Source organism: Danio rerio, chromosome 4 (genome assembly GCF_052040795.2).
Source record: "Danio rerio strain M-AB ecotype USA chromosome 4, GRCz13ab, whole genome shotgun sequence".
Taxonomy (NCBI): domain Eukaryota; kingdom Metazoa; phylum Chordata; class Actinopteri; order Cypriniformes; family Danionidae; genus Danio; species Danio rerio.
This window is the reverse complement of record NC_141024.2, coordinates 20,343,614-20,359,364: the sequence shown is the minus strand read 5'-3', so window position 1 is coordinate 20,359,364 and position 15,751 is coordinate 20,343,614. Positions and strand designations below refer to the sequence as shown.

General features: G+C 30.5%; 1 protein-coding gene across 24 annotated transcripts in view; it reads left to right on the top strand.

Annotated features, from left to right (window-relative positions):
• Positions 1-15,751, top strand: part of cacna2d1a (calcium voltage-gated channel auxiliary subunit alpha2delta 1a) — a 135,172-nt gene that overhangs the window by 100,688 nt on the left and 18,733 nt on the right. For 9 of the 24 annotated variants that reach the window (XM_087247078.1, XM_087247077.1, XM_087247080.1 and 6 more), the window contains 5 exons: positions 1,704-1,775; positions 3,612-3,673; positions 4,669-4,745; positions 11,152-11,212; positions 12,014-12,114. In XM_087247078.1, the coding sequence (XP_087103204.1) occupies positions 1,704-1,775; positions 3,612-3,673; positions 4,669-4,745; positions 11,152-11,212; positions 12,014-12,114 (373 nt within the window). Of the gene's footprint in view, positions 1-1,703; positions 1,776-3,611; positions 3,674-4,668; positions 4,746-5,701; positions 7,085-7,146; positions 9,688-11,122; positions 11,213-12,013; positions 12,115-15,751 lie in introns of those variants that run through there. The other 15 variants (XR_015482086.1, XR_015482089.1, XR_015482090.1 and 12 more) reach the window with 3 other exon arrangements.

Below are 15,751 nucleotides of genomic sequence, written 5' to 3'. Positions count from 1 at the left end.
GACTGATCAGACTAGGGTTTGCATAAATTAGCTGAGCATAGCTACAAAAAATACACTGAGGACGTTTCCCGGCTTGAAAAAAAAAACAGCATATTCTGGTAAGGTATGATTTGATGCTTTGAGACCAGCAAAACCAGCATTAGAACCAGCAAGACCAGCATCGAGACCAGCAAAACCCCCATTGAAACCAGCATATCTGCATCAAAACATCCTTACCAGCATATGCTGTTTTTTTTTTTCAGCAAGGTTTTTAGCTTTTAGGGACTATTTGACCTACATCCACTAAGTTCAAGAGATTAAGTTGGATATCTATCTGTCACTATAGCTAATCCTAGTAAGAGTTGAGAACATGCTTACAACATACAAATCTTGCTAGCAACATTGTTAAATGTGTTAACAATTTGCTTATGCAAGTTACAAACATGATAGCAGTATGGTAAAATCACAACATTTTATAATATGTAAATGTAAAATGCTTTTTTTACTTGCTAGCAACTTGATTCATGCTAGCATAATTGTAAGCATGGTAGCAACAATCCATTTAAATCATGGATAAACATGTACGAAACTTTATAGATTAAGCTAGAAGCAAAAAGCATTTGCTAATTGATGTTTGCATAGTGTTAGCTATGTCATTACATGCTAGAAATATGCTAGTGTGCTAACTAATATTTGCTTGTTAAACATGTTAAAGGCATGTTAAAATGTTCGCCCAAAAAGGAAAAATAAATTTACTCAAACTGATTCTAAACTTTAAAATGAACCATTTTGAAGAATGCTGAAAACCTGTAAAGACAGACTTCCTTAGTAGTTTTGGGCAAACTATCCCTTTAATGTATTATTGCTATGTTAATGATAGGCATGCTAACATTCATTCCTGCAAGCAAATTGGTAAATCAGGGAGATAATAGCTATGTTAAATCATTTCAAATATACAAATGCATGCCAAAATGTGCATACAATGCTAGCAATATGTTGATTTTAGCACTATGTAACCATGTTTAAAATATAAACAGCATATTCAGGCTAGTAACATTGCTAAATAATGCTAGGATTTAGTCTTAACAGAGTCCAAAAATAACACATTAATAGTATTGATCTAATAAATATTTGTTATTAGGTGAGTTAACAATAATTACATTTTTTTTATATATATTTAGGTTGAACTTAAAGACTAAAAGCATGAGCTTATCTGTTTATCTTTCCTACTCTAAAATGAATGCAAGCTGGTGTGATCCGATGTTGTAACATTGCTTGTACAGCTGTTCAAGTCAATAACAAACTGATTATCGAAGAATCAACAAATAGCAGTGTTCTCAGTACTATGTGATATTGTAACAATATGTTGAATATTAAAATTACAAATATTCTCACTTTTAGAGTTACTATTATTACCATATTATATTATGTTATGTTGTATATTATATTTACATATATATATATATATATATATATATATATATATATATATATATATATATATATATATATATATATATATATATATATATATATATATATATATATATATATATATACATATTACATTATATTATATTATATTATTTTATTTTATATTATATTATAATAGTAAATAAAAGCAGAAAATGTATTAAAAAAGAGAAGCAGAACTTTAGAAAATCCAGTGGTGTGTTTTTACAACATTAGGCAATACAAATGTCTGTCTGTCCGTCTGCCTGTAGATCAGAAGAAGCATGATAGATGGTGAAAGAAGTCAAATACGCTTCCACACACTTATGAAGTCACAGGATGAGGTAAGCATACACACTTTCAACTGGTAATGCTTTTCAGCTGATTAAGAGCCAATATTATACAGCTAAAGGAAATAAATAGAAGCGACCCCTTGAAAAATCTGCAATTTCTATGGATTTATTAGGCATGGGGTTATAGTAAATGTTAATATTTATACTTATATAGACTTATACTTACATAGTCTATGAATATATAAACATTTCCTTCAAGTCTCAAAGGCAAATAATGTCATTTTGTGATTTCTTTTTCAGAAAATCAACATGAATCAGGGTTATTTCACTATTGATTTCCTAACACTTCTGAAATTAAAACATTGGTACTCTGTAGAACATGGCTGCTTTTTTTGTATTTTCAAACACAAAAATGCTCTTAACTATGAAGATATTTTTGGTGCAAAAATACCAAGTACACCTGTAAAAGTGTAATTTGTAGTTGTAAAGAATAGCTACAAATGTGTTTTATTAATTTTTATTTCTGTGAATGCCAATTTATTTATTTATTTATTCATTCATCCATCCATCCATCCATCCATCCATCCATCCATCCATCCATCCATCCATCCATCCATCCATCCATCCATCCATTTATTCATTTATGTATTTATTTAATTGTTTATTTATTTATTTGTTTATTTATTTATTTTCTTTACAACTAAAAATGACACTTTAACAGCTGCTTGGCAGTTTTGCACCAAAAATCTTTTTATACATCAAGGGCGATTTTATTTCATTTCAGTTTTTGAAGAAATTTCATTAACAGGGTGCATAATAAAATAAAAATGCTTTATTTACTTTTTTATTATTATTTTTCTATTATTCTTTATTTAAGCAGGTAAAATGCATTCATAGATCTCAAGATCTTATTTACAAGTGTGACCTTGCCAAGAGGTCTGCACCACACATTTAAAATAATAATAATAATAATGCAGAATATTAAGAGTATATTATTGAAGGCTAATTTTCCTATTTCAGTCCGAACCCTAGGAACCGCCAGATATCACATGAGCATAAAGCACAGTGGCTTTTCGTCCTTTGAAGAAGGGAGCATACGTGGGGGCTAGACCAAGGAAAGCTTTATAAACCAGAGTGTCATATAGTAAAAGAAGGACACTTAGCTTTAGCTTACAGTTCATAATGTGTTCATTGACTATACGTCCTGTAACAAACCGCAAGTCACTGTAATAGACAGTGTTCAAAGACTGGAGACATTTGATTGAGGCATTACTATACAAAACATCACCATAGTTAAGCAACCCTAAAATGTTGCAGATACCAGATGTTTAAGCTCTGATGGAGAAAAAGGGTTTGTTTCGATATTAAACCTCAAGATTTACTCTAAGTTTGCAAACCAAGCTAACTATGTGTGCTGTAAATGAAAGCTACTGATCGAGTAAAAAGCCTATTTTACTCAAATGCATAACTATAAATCATAAACAGAGAAAATGTGAATGTTCAAGTAGTTTCTATTTTTAATCTATAGATGGATGCTGGAAGTTAAATGGACTGGACATAAAATGACATTTATTGGTTTGTTATTGGTTTCTAAAAGTTTCTGTTAATAGTTTACAGCAAAAAATATATTGTGTTAGGTTTAAAGAAAGTTGTTATTCTAGTTGTGTTGTTGTTAAATACAGTAGATGACATTTGTCTAAATAGAGCTTGATTGACCTCATTTTCTTTTGACATAAACAATGAATATTTTTTTCTCCTCTTAAATGTTTTTGGGTCGTAGTCCACCAGTTGAGAAACCCTGTGCTACAATACTTGTTATTCAGAAGTAAAAAAGGCTGAATGTAGTAGTTCATTGAACTTCTGAGTGTTGTTTTAATGTCATTGCAGCGTTACATAGACAAGGGCTTCAGGACGTACACTTGGTCTCCAGTCACTGACGCAGATTACAGGTCAGAAAGTTTTAAAATATTTTATTTTATTTTATAAAACAATTGAAAATGGGCTTGTCCATATTTGACCCAAATTTACAAGCAAATTAGAATTTTTTTTTTATGTTTGTGTTTAAATTTTTTTTCTGTAAATTTTTGTAGCATTGTTGCATGTTTATATTATACGAGTGAGCTTCTTCCTGTGGGTTACAAGTAAACAAAAAAAGTATTTATTTATTAGTCTTTTTATCTTTTATGTTTTGTTTTGTTGAAAATATGGTCTTTTTGTTTTGTTTTTGGTTTGTGGTTTTTTATTGTGAAGGTTTTGTGTTTTTATATTGTGAAGGTGTGTTTGTTTATGTTTTGTTTATTTTTGTAATATATTTCTGTTTTATTTGTAAAAACCTTTTGTCTTTTTTATTTATTATTTTGTTCTGTTTTGTTTTTCTCTTGTTTTGACATGTTTTTTTCATTGTGAAGGTGTGTTTGTTTCTTTTTGTTTTGTTTATTTTTGTAATATATTTCTACATTTTATTTGTAAAGCCTATTGTCTTTTTTATTTATTATTTTTATTCTGTTTTGTTTTGTTTTTACTGTGTTTTGACATGTTTTTATATTGTAAAGGTGCGTTTGTTTCTGTTTGTTGTTTATTTTTGTAATATATTTCTATGTTTTATTGTATTGCTTTTTCTATTTTAGTTATTGTTTTGTTCTGTTTTGTTTTTCTCTTGTTCTGATAAAAGTTTTTATATTGTGAAGGTGTGTTTGTTTACAAGGGTTACAAGGCAACATAAATGTTTCTTCAAATCGCCACTAGAGGACGCTGTTCAAAATCCTAATGACCAGTGTTCTGCAGAAAATGCTACATAACTCTTCTTAAAAGACACATAAAAGAAAAACAAAATAATTCATCCACATGATGAGGCGAAAATTTTTACAGCTTTTTAATTCACAATGTGTTAATTTTTTACTGCAGATATAATGTCCTTGTTTATTCCGGATGTCTTTTTTTCTAGCCTTGCGTTAGTTCTGCCAGATTACAGCATGAGCTACATCAAGGCCACTATAGGAGACACCATCACTCAGGCCAAATGTAAGTACCAGCACTCACTTTATCAAACTCAGAGAACTTTCAAACTTTATCAAACTCCTGGTTTTTATCCAGAAAACCCCCACAGTCCAAACCCTGTGCCTCCCTGAAAGATACTGCAGGTGAACAAAATGAAAAAAAGTTATCACCATACTAACCCAGTTGATTGATTACATATTATATATATATATATATATTATAAGTTTTCTAAAATATTTTTAAAAAGACATTATTTCGTTAAACCTGTGCTAACTCTCATACATTTCTAGCACAAAATCTGAACACCGGATGAAGTCAGGTTCAAAATTATTTTTTAATATTGGTCAAATTACAATCATGGGACTTTTTGGAATTATTCTTTGAAGAATAAAATGCGTATAATTAATTATGTATTAACAATTAGAACCCAGAGACATAATTAAATCTAAAGATTGGTGTGTGTCAAAGCTGCTGATTTATGGCTCAGTCCATTTTGATTGTTATAAATATATAGATATAGTAGTTGAAGTTTACAGACACATGTTGATAAAGAGTGAGATATAAAACACTTAAAAGTGCATCTTGAACATTTTCTTCACATCAAACTTAATGACAAAATTGATAGAGTAAGAAAAGAGACATTTAAAGTGCAATTGGATTGTTTTCTTTACATTAGACGTAATGCCAATAAGACAAGAAGACACTAAGCCCCCAACCTCAAAATTAATAGATGCAAAAAATGTATAAAATACTGCCTGCAGTGTCTTGCCAAAAGCGTTTCACCTTGTGCATATCAGTCCATATTTCTTCCAGACGTGCCTCTGTGCCATGTTTACCTTCTCATCTTCTTCCATGTGGCTTTATGGAGAGGAAAATGAGTCTTAAACGTGCCTCCTCTCCGCAATATTCTTATTCAAAGCTTCTGATGTTGAATAAAATATTGTGAAATCCCTCATGTTCTTTTCCCTGTCTGTCTTCAGCTTGGATCTTGGAAAATCTCGGCAAGTATTTTCTTCTTTGCTGATATTGTTTTTATTTATTTGTCTTCTGAAAATAATCAGTCTAAGCTGTTTAAAGTTACTTTTAAAAGACTTTATAAAAGTTTAAAGACTTTTATTTTAAGTTAAATTAGAAAAATGTTAAGAAGAGGGAATATACTCGGAATATATGTAGCATAAGTAGTACACTTAAAAAAATGCTGTTTGTTCAAACTACTTATTTAAAATGAGCTGAAACAACACAATTCTTGAGGATTTTTTGTGATTTTATATTCAATCCATTTCAATTTATTTAAAAAAAAAAAAGAAGAAGAAGTTAACTCTTGTTATCCCAACACAAATCGATTGTATGGAAAAAATTTTGAAATGTATGAGCAAAAACGACTATAGATATACATTTTTTACAAATATGGCCAGAAATTGCAAGGTGGTACCACTGTCCTAATATTATAGTGATTATAGAAAATGCTCTTGTCATTTTAAAAATAGTGCACAAACATTGGCCTGCTTTGCATGCACATTTTTCTTGGCTGAATAAATCAGTTGCGATGCCTTTCTGCTTCCAACTCTGCTGTTTATCATTGGCCGAGTGTCATGAAGTTTGAATACTACATTTCCTCACGTTTCCTGAAAGCGTGTGTGTGTGTGCGAGAGCATCGGGAGACGTTTAGTGAATATTTTGCTGGAGGTTTGGAAGGTGAAACCGCAGAGGACATGAGTGTGACTCTTTGTGCTCTGAACCGGTACTTTTATCTCCGGCCCGTCGCTCGCTGAATCATCTGGATGCTTTCAAAGACTCGTAAAGGGCCGCTTTAACAAAATACAGGCCTCGCTCTTTAGAAAGCATGTCCTCTGTGTGTGTGTTCATGTCCAGGTGCGGATGTGGTATGCGTGTGTCCTATTTTAACTTTAAAAAGAGGCTTTGAAATAACACTAGTCTGTGATAAATTAAATTAAAATTCACTGTTAATTTCCTCTTACCCTTCAGGTCATCCAAGATTGTAGATGCAGTAGAAAATGAAAGATGTTTTTTTAAAAAAAATTAGCAGAAACTGTGATCCTTTATGATTCATAAAATGTAAGTTAAAAGTTACTGGCATGTTGAGAATCATAAAAACGACATGCAGGTAACACAAAATTAATACCTGTGGCTTTTGATGATATATTGAGGTTTAATGAATTGAAACCATCTGCCTGTGTTAGGAACTCTCTAACTTTCTGCAAAATGAAAAAGGTCATTTTTAATGGAATGAGGGTAAATAGATTAACAGTGAATGTTCATTTTTTTAGTTTATTTATTTATTTTTTTGCCCCTATAATGCTATTTTTAAGGGTTGCCAATTTAGTTTAGGAGCTTTTAGTCTTGTCGTATTATAAACTTTTCTCACATTGTCTCAAATGGCATGTTCAAGGATCTAGTCATCTAGTAATCTCTATGCTCTGATCAAATGTGCTACTTTTTTGAGACCGATCTAATGTTTATAGCATTGAATTGTAAACAGAATTGTACTAATAGTATAATCCCAGCTTAAAGTTTTATTACATTTAGGCGGCGCGGGAATACATTTCTGAATAAAACGCAGTAGCAGTCAGTAACTCTGGTGTCATTTGAATGGAAGCTGGCAGTCTAACAAAATTTTGCTCCTGAGTCCCGATGTTATTTCGGAACAGCATATCAGGGATTTTCCCTTATTCTTGTTGAGCACCGGTACAGCCAGTGCTCATGACTGTTACACATGATGAACATATGGACCAGTGCTTTCTGCACATGCTTTTTATTCACACAGTCTGTGTGAATAATCTGCATAATGATCCTCAGAACGGGCTTTACCAACATGGGAGAGCAAAGTAAACATGCACTGTCCTTCAGATTGCATTAGAAAACGGTCAGTTTACAGTTAGGAAACCCACATCAGGCAAGTTTGATTTACAGGAGTCTTTTTCATGCATCAGAAACAAAAATTTTAAAAAATACTTTTTCCATGATGTGATAATGTAGAAAACATAGATTTCTGTTTGGGTGCGCACATCCGTGATGCAAATCGGCAACTGTCCACGGTGCCTATCTACGACTCATTACACTGTTTATATTTTTCCGTGGCACAGATCGCCATCTGAATAGTTTCATTTTGAATAACATGCAAAAGTGCGAATGTTACTTCCAACTGTCATATGCGTGTAACAGTGCAGCACTGAGTGGCACATCTAGTGTGTGACCAGCTTCAGAAGACTGGAATCTCATGTCTCATTACAAAGGGGCAAACAAAACTGACATTTAGCCTACAATCTTTGCACAAACCTACATATTTATCTGTTATCTCTCTCTTTTGGTAGTACCCAATTTAAATGTGAAATTTTGGAAACCAGATCTAAATTTAGCTGTAAAAGTCAGGTTAGGTAGAAAATTATTCTAAGCAGGTAACGGGTAAACAAAGACTGAATGTATAGCGGGAGCAGTCGGGTGCGGAATAAAACCTAGCTGGAGCGAGACTAAAAACCCACACAGACCTCTATGTTCAAGTTTCCTGTTTTTTAGCCAATGTATTAACATACTTTTTGGTTATAATGACTTTATTTAAAAAAAAAAAAAAAAAACATCACATTTTACTCTCAGGTTATATTAATTTTTGCAAAACATTATTTAACACATTATTCAGACATTCCATTAACATTAATGTTCTAATAATGATTCACTAATATTCTCAGTAAGTAATAGAAATGTTATTTGTGGACGGTTCCTGTGTTTTAGAGGTTATACATTATTTTTTGATAATAATAACATTGTTCTAAAATATTTTCAGAACTTTTTTTTCTCAAAATGTTTACCACTTTTACATTTGTCCTTCTTTGTATAAAATTAGAGCGAATTCAGTATAGTAGATGTACATAAGCCTGTCGACGTTTATTATTTTCTGTTTCTTCATCACAATCCAATTGGAATACAGAATACATTCTGAACTATTAATAATTGGTTCGGAATCGAGGAAAACAGATTTTTTCTACTGTAATAATAATATGATGTTATATTTGATATAATATGTTTAGTTATAATATGTAATTGTAATATGTCTCCCTGAAGGCTTATAGACACGTTTGGAAGCAGCCAATGAAAAACATATTCTGGCATTGTACAAATTTGCTGCTTACTTCTGAATAGTAATATATTGATATATTGGTACTAGCCAATAAATGCTTATTTTTGCTATTATCTTTACCAGCCTGATAAGAAATTTTTTTTTTTTTGCAATAAATAAATAGTTTTCACTTGTTTATCCACTTTCAAAATTTCTACACCATTTCTACATGATTCCATTTCTACTTCTGCAGTAAGTCTAGTTACTGGCAATTTTTTCAGGCAATCGTTTAGTTCTTTTGGGCCTTTTAGACCTTTTAGATTCACATAAAGCTACATGAAAGGCAATATCCAAAAAAAATAGCAAAATAGGGGCACTTTAAAGAAAGTGACATTTCCGGCTGAAATAATGGTGCCCTTCTCCATCTGTCATCATACCAATGCATGCATAATTCATTAACATTTCTCGTCGACTGACAATGAACAGAAAGCCTCTGATCAGAGTGCAATATTTTTATTCAAGTCTTGTTCTGTGAATAAAATATTGGTGTCCTTTGACCCCTGTGGTTTTACCCTGTTTCTCTTTCCCTCCTCTCCTTGGTAAATCGCTCCCTCCTTCCCTCTTTGCGGCGTTTGACCCTTCTGAAGCTGGCAAGTACTGTTTTTCTCTCCCTTCTGTCTTTTCCTTCATGTTCGGACCTCTGAATGTGACGTCTGACCTCTCTCATGTTTGAGTCTGTCATCTGGTTTCAGAGAAAACAAACATGGCCAACAAAAAAAAGAGAAAAAGCCATGCATTTCAAGGAGATATTTAATGTTTATAATGTTTTGTATATATTCAAGATCCCATACAATCACATTTATGGACTTAAGGATTGATTAATACTACCCCTTTAAAAAATAGAACAAAACAGAAAAGATCAAAAATCATTCTGACCTTTTACTGCACTTTTAAAATTTAAAAATCCCTTAACTTTTATTTTTATTATAAAAAACAAATATAAATACTCATACTTTTACGATTTTTTTTTACATGATTCAAGTTTATTTATTTATTTATTTATTTAGAAAAATGTACAACATTTTTAAGTACAATTTATTTTACAATTTTACTTATTTTAAATCTAAAAACATTTACTTATATAGCAATCAATTAATCAAATCACAGTACAATATCCTAAATTAAATGTTAGATTTTTTCATCTAAACTTTGCTCATTTTTTTTCCCAAAACCTTATTTTAATTATTTATTATTTTATTATTTAAAACCTTATTTTATTATTTTTCATTTTGGTTAGAATTTTTTCAAACCCTATTTTGAATATCTATTATTATTAGTATTATTATTAGTACTATGTACTAAAATTATAATATTATATTAACCTTATTAGTATTATTATACATTCATTTATTTCAGTAAATAAATAATAAGTCATTTTTGTTAATAAATTGTATTTTTTTCAATAAGTCTATACTTGTCTATCTACAATACCTGACAAAAGTCTTGTCATCAATCGAGAAAAGTGACAGAAGGAATATTTTCTGATGAATCATCTGTTAAACTACGTCCCATTCATCACAAATACTGCAGAAAACCTATTGTAACCTGCATGGACCCAAGATTCTCACAAAAATCAGTCAAGTTTGGTGATGGAGAAATCATGGTTTGGGGTTACATTCAGAATTGGGGCATGCGAGAGGTATAATGACATTTGTGGTGCCTATTTAATTACAAATCACAGTAGAGGGCAAATTTAAGGCAGGAAAGAGCTCCTTCTTATACTTCAGCCTCCACATCAAAGTTCCTGAAAGCAAAGTGTATAGATGCAGTCCTCCAAGCTCATGGAAGTCATACACAATATTAATTCAATTTCTACTCCACCATAACTTTATATTCTATACTGTACATTATTTATGTTAAGAGAGAAGACTTTTGTCTAAGCAACATCAGACCTTAGTTTCCTGATTAAATAATTAAAAATTAAGGGTTGATCATATTTTATTTTGGTAAAATAAACTTAATCTAGAGGCCTTTGTCTTTCATATAAGCCACTTCTGATAACAAATGATCAACTACAAACTTTTTCTATCTAATTTTCAACCACTGTATTGGTATATTACCGACTGAGTTGCTGCCTTTTGGCCACCCATGTTTTGAGTTTGTGTCTGAACAGCAGAGAAACTGCACTACTACACAGAAGTAGTAGCTCAGACTCACATATCCACACATAAGCACAGAACTGTGTTTTACTTGATTCTGTATATCTGTATCATATTAGTTTACTGCTGTGTAATGACAGAATGTATTGAACTGATCTTTGATCTCGCAGATTTCTGATACTTTCATTTTTTCCTCCAGTTTCTGAAAGCCTGCAGGTGGACAAGTTCGAGGAGTATGGATATACTTTAATAGCACCCAGGTCAGTTTCTTAAAGTGACGTTATGCAACAAAAATGAAAATAATACTGTCATGATTTACTCACCCTTGTTCCAAACCTGAACTTCATTCATCTGTTGAACACAAAAGATTATATTTTAAAGAATGTTTAAAACCAGTAACCATTGACTTCAATAGTATTTGTGTTTTTGCACTTTGGATGTCAAGTGCTGTGTTTTCATCCAAAGATTTTAGATGTTAGAAAAACTGTACAAAACTGGAAACTGCATAAAACTTTTGCAAATAAAGCATAATTTTCACCCAATGAGTCAAAGAAAACTATTTAACATTTCTACAATTTTAGAATGACCAAAACAACATTTTGGATGTTTAACAATGTGGTCAGATCACTGGTTTGTTCATTAATGCCATCCCATTGTGCATATTTTTGTTATTAGATGATCTGGTTAAAATTAAATCACCTTTTTCTGATGCGTTTGCTGGAATTTATTTGGTAAATGTGTTTCCATTTTAGTTTATGTGCATTTTTGTACATCAGATTAAAAGTTTAATCTACTCAGTTGGTAAATATAAACAGCAAATGTCTACCGGTTACAACCTTTTTCTAAATGTCTAAAAAGTCTTTTTGTGTTAATCAGAAAAAAAAACATTTAAAAGAAAGGTTTAGAATCAATTAAGGAATAATAACTGGCGAGTAATTGTTCATTTTTGTGTGAACTGCCCCTTTAAAATCTGTTATTATGAACATTTATTTTTTTAATAAGCATATTACTTTGTTTCTGCCAAATGATACTGAGAGATGTACTTTTTTACTGTGTTTTAGAGATTACTGTGAAGACCTGAAGGCTCAGAATGAAAACATGACACAGTTCCTCATCGACTTCAACGAGTACATCGACGTAAAGACCCCCAATGACCCACAGTGTGAGTATCTTTAGCTTAATTCATTTTTTAAACTTATGCTGAATATTGCAACTGCTTACAGCTTAAATGGTTTATGAACTCATGATCTTCATTACTGTTGCCACGATTGCCCAACTTTTTCAAGGTAAATCACAGTAAATTTTGCAAGTAAAAATGTTAAGTCTTTAAAACCATAATTAATTATTGCAATATTTTTTTTAAACTCACGGTAAATCATGTAACACTCAGATTAGCTCATTGCAAATAGCTACAATGTAAATGCATGTTTATATAGACAGTTATTAAATAGATATTTATATAAACCATTTTGAAGGATGTAAACAAAGACAATGGTCCTTACATAGTTCCTGTTTTACATTCTTAATTTCTATAGCTTCTAAAAATCCAAAAAGGTCCACATATTGTTAAATGATAGCTATTTTAATGTGAAGGTATGGTTATGTTGGCTCTTTTTACAGTTATGAAATAATTTTACAACAAGCAGGAAATGTATGGGCCAATCATGGGACATTACCACATTGAAATGGTCTATATACTGTTTTGTTGTAATTGTTGTCATTTTACATTGAATCTTTAATTTAATGCTGCAGTGTGAATTTGCATTGAGAATACTGAGCTGACAAAATTTAACATAACCTTTTCAGATTTTATAAAGCAGCCTTACTTGTACAGTATGACATTTTGTGACAAACAAGGTAAACATGGATCCTTACGAGGTAGTTTTCCAAGTGCAAGATTAGCAAACAATAAATAAGCACACACACAATAATAATAGTCACATTTAAATTATCATAATTAATAAGTAATCAAATACAAAATGTTGGGATATTTATATATCTTTTGTTACTCAAAATGTATTTGTTGTTTGTTAAATTTCAGATACAAAATTGCTTTAACTGTGTGAGAGTTATTTATCAACATTTTTAAAACATTACCAACACTGTGGTAAGAGTAATAATTCTTTGTGATTATTGTTGACTTGTAATTGACTTGGAAAACATGCAGATATTTTGATAACTTTTACGTAAAACTAGTTGCCACTATATAAGCATTATATAAATTAAATAAACAAATGTAATATTTATAAAAGTATTGTTAAGAACTGATTTTTAATTAATCAGGATTCAAAGTTGCTGCACTTTTTAATATGATTAATTTTTTAATTTCATTAATACTATTTCTACTAATACTAAGTAATTTGTAGATGGACTTTTTAACATTATCATTATATATTATAATGCATTAATATTTAAAATCAAAGAGCATTGTAAGATTTTAAGGCAAATACTTTAAAATTAACATTAACCAATCATTATCACCTTACTTTTATTGATTGTTTTCAAGTTTCCTAAAATTTTATGTTTGAATATGCAAATGAGACATCATTCAATTAAATATGAAGTAATTTACACACATTTCTGAAAAGTTAACTTAAGTATTTGCATAGACTTAAAAACGTTATTAAAAACGTAAAACTATTGCTGTGCCTGAAAGCTTCTCCACATCAACCACAGACCTCACACACATTTTCTTGATTAAATTAAGTGTTTAGTTGTGAGTTTAGTTGTAATCTAATAGTATTTATTGCTTTTTTGTTGACCATGTTAATGCTGAGTAAACAGGCTTTAGACACACACACGCACACACACACACACAGAGGCCGCTTTGATCTCCGCGTCAGTCGTGCTGCTCTAATCAGTCAGTTTGCTTCACATGTGTTGAATGTGTCGGTTTGGCTGTGAGACTTTTTACTTAAGAGCTAAACCCCCAATTATGCACCAATTACCCCGTGTGAAGGAGGAAAAACAGGAACATGTCACTGAAACAGAGAGAGGGAAAGAAGATGTGTGACGGGACATCTGTGAGGTTAATGGGAATTAATTAAGACAAAAGCATTTATATTAACTTAAATTCTAAAAATAAATATAATTTTGTGAATAAATTAAATTTAATAAATCATATATATATTTTTTTACAGTCTGTGGTATTAAAGGGGTGGTCCACTACGATATCATATTTTAAAACTTAGTTGATGTGTAATGTAGCTGCGTGAACATAACACCTCAGAATGTAAGATGCTCAAAATTCAATGCAAAGGGAGACATTTTCTTTTACAGAGTTAGCTTAGCAGAGCCGACAGTGAACGAAGTTTGGGAATTAAAAAAAAAATACATCCAGGTTAGTGAGATCACAAGGATATAAACAATGGGAAATGCTGTTTGGCACTGCTAACAATTTAGCTACAAATCCATATTTATCAGTCAAACCGCTGTAAACAGCCACAAATTTCAGCAGCACGTGCAGTGTCTCTCTATGCGGCTGCTTTCCGTGCACTCTATATCTCAAATAACAGACTCGCAAAAGATATGAGAATGTTTTTACATTACTTACATATGCTTATTCCAAATATATGTGAAAGACTCTTGTCAGATTTTATTTTAGAGAGCAGGTGTGGGCTGTGCACTCTTCATTTAAATGTAAAATGTAAATGTTAATTTCTGTTTTATTCAGGCAGTTAGCGCTGCTAACAGCTGCTCAGAGCCTCTGACTGGACTCTTTACAAAGCACAAAATCGTTCGCTTGTAGGGGAGTGAGGTGAAGCCGATCCGCGAATCACAGCACATTATGTTAGCAGACCAATCAGAGCCTCTTGAGAGCAGACCTTTCAGAGGATTCAGGAAATATGTCATTCGTTTACATGTTAGCTGAGTAGCTGTACATAATCAAAAAAAGGTATATGAAAAAAAATAACGTGATTTTCTACAAGCGAAGCATGAGCACACATTGCTTTGCATCTTATAAACACAAGCAAGCCTTAAAAATACACTGTGGATCACCCCTTTAAGGCTTATATACATTCATTTTTATTAAATAAATAAATAAATACATGTTAAATAGTATTTTATGTATGTTAATGTTTAATAAAAATAAAAATTAATAAATAAATACTTTAAAAATAAAGCATTTATATAATTTCTAAATGCGTTAGGAGAATTAAATTAAATTGCTGTAAATAATTAAATACAAAATATAATATGTATATTTATTGTTAAATTAAGCCTTCATCACTAAAAAAATGAAAAAATAAATATGTATTACAAAGATTAATAAATATAAGTAAATAAATTATTTTAAAGTAATGTATTTATCTAAATGAAATTAAAAAGTAAAATTGTTTTGGGTAATTTAATTTCATTTAATTTCTATTAAAAATGTATTAGAGGAATTAAATTAAACTGCTATAACTAATTGAATAGAAAATATAACATGTATATTTATTATTAAATTAAACCTTCATCACTAATAAAGGAATAAATAAATATTTATTATGAATAAAAATAAATATAAGTAAATACACACTTTCAAAATAATGTATCTTATCTCAATCAAATTAAAAAGTAAAATTGTTTGGGTAATTTCTTTATAATTTAATTTAATTTAATTTAATTTAATTTAATTTAATTTAATTTAATTTAATTTAATTTAATTTAATTTAATTTAATTTAATTTAATTTAATTTAATTTAATTTAATTTAATTTGAAATCTGTTAAGTCCTAAAATTTGATTACTGTTAGATCACTCTGTAAGTTCTGTAAGGATCCAACATAACAAACATTCCGGGTCAATCATCACCAG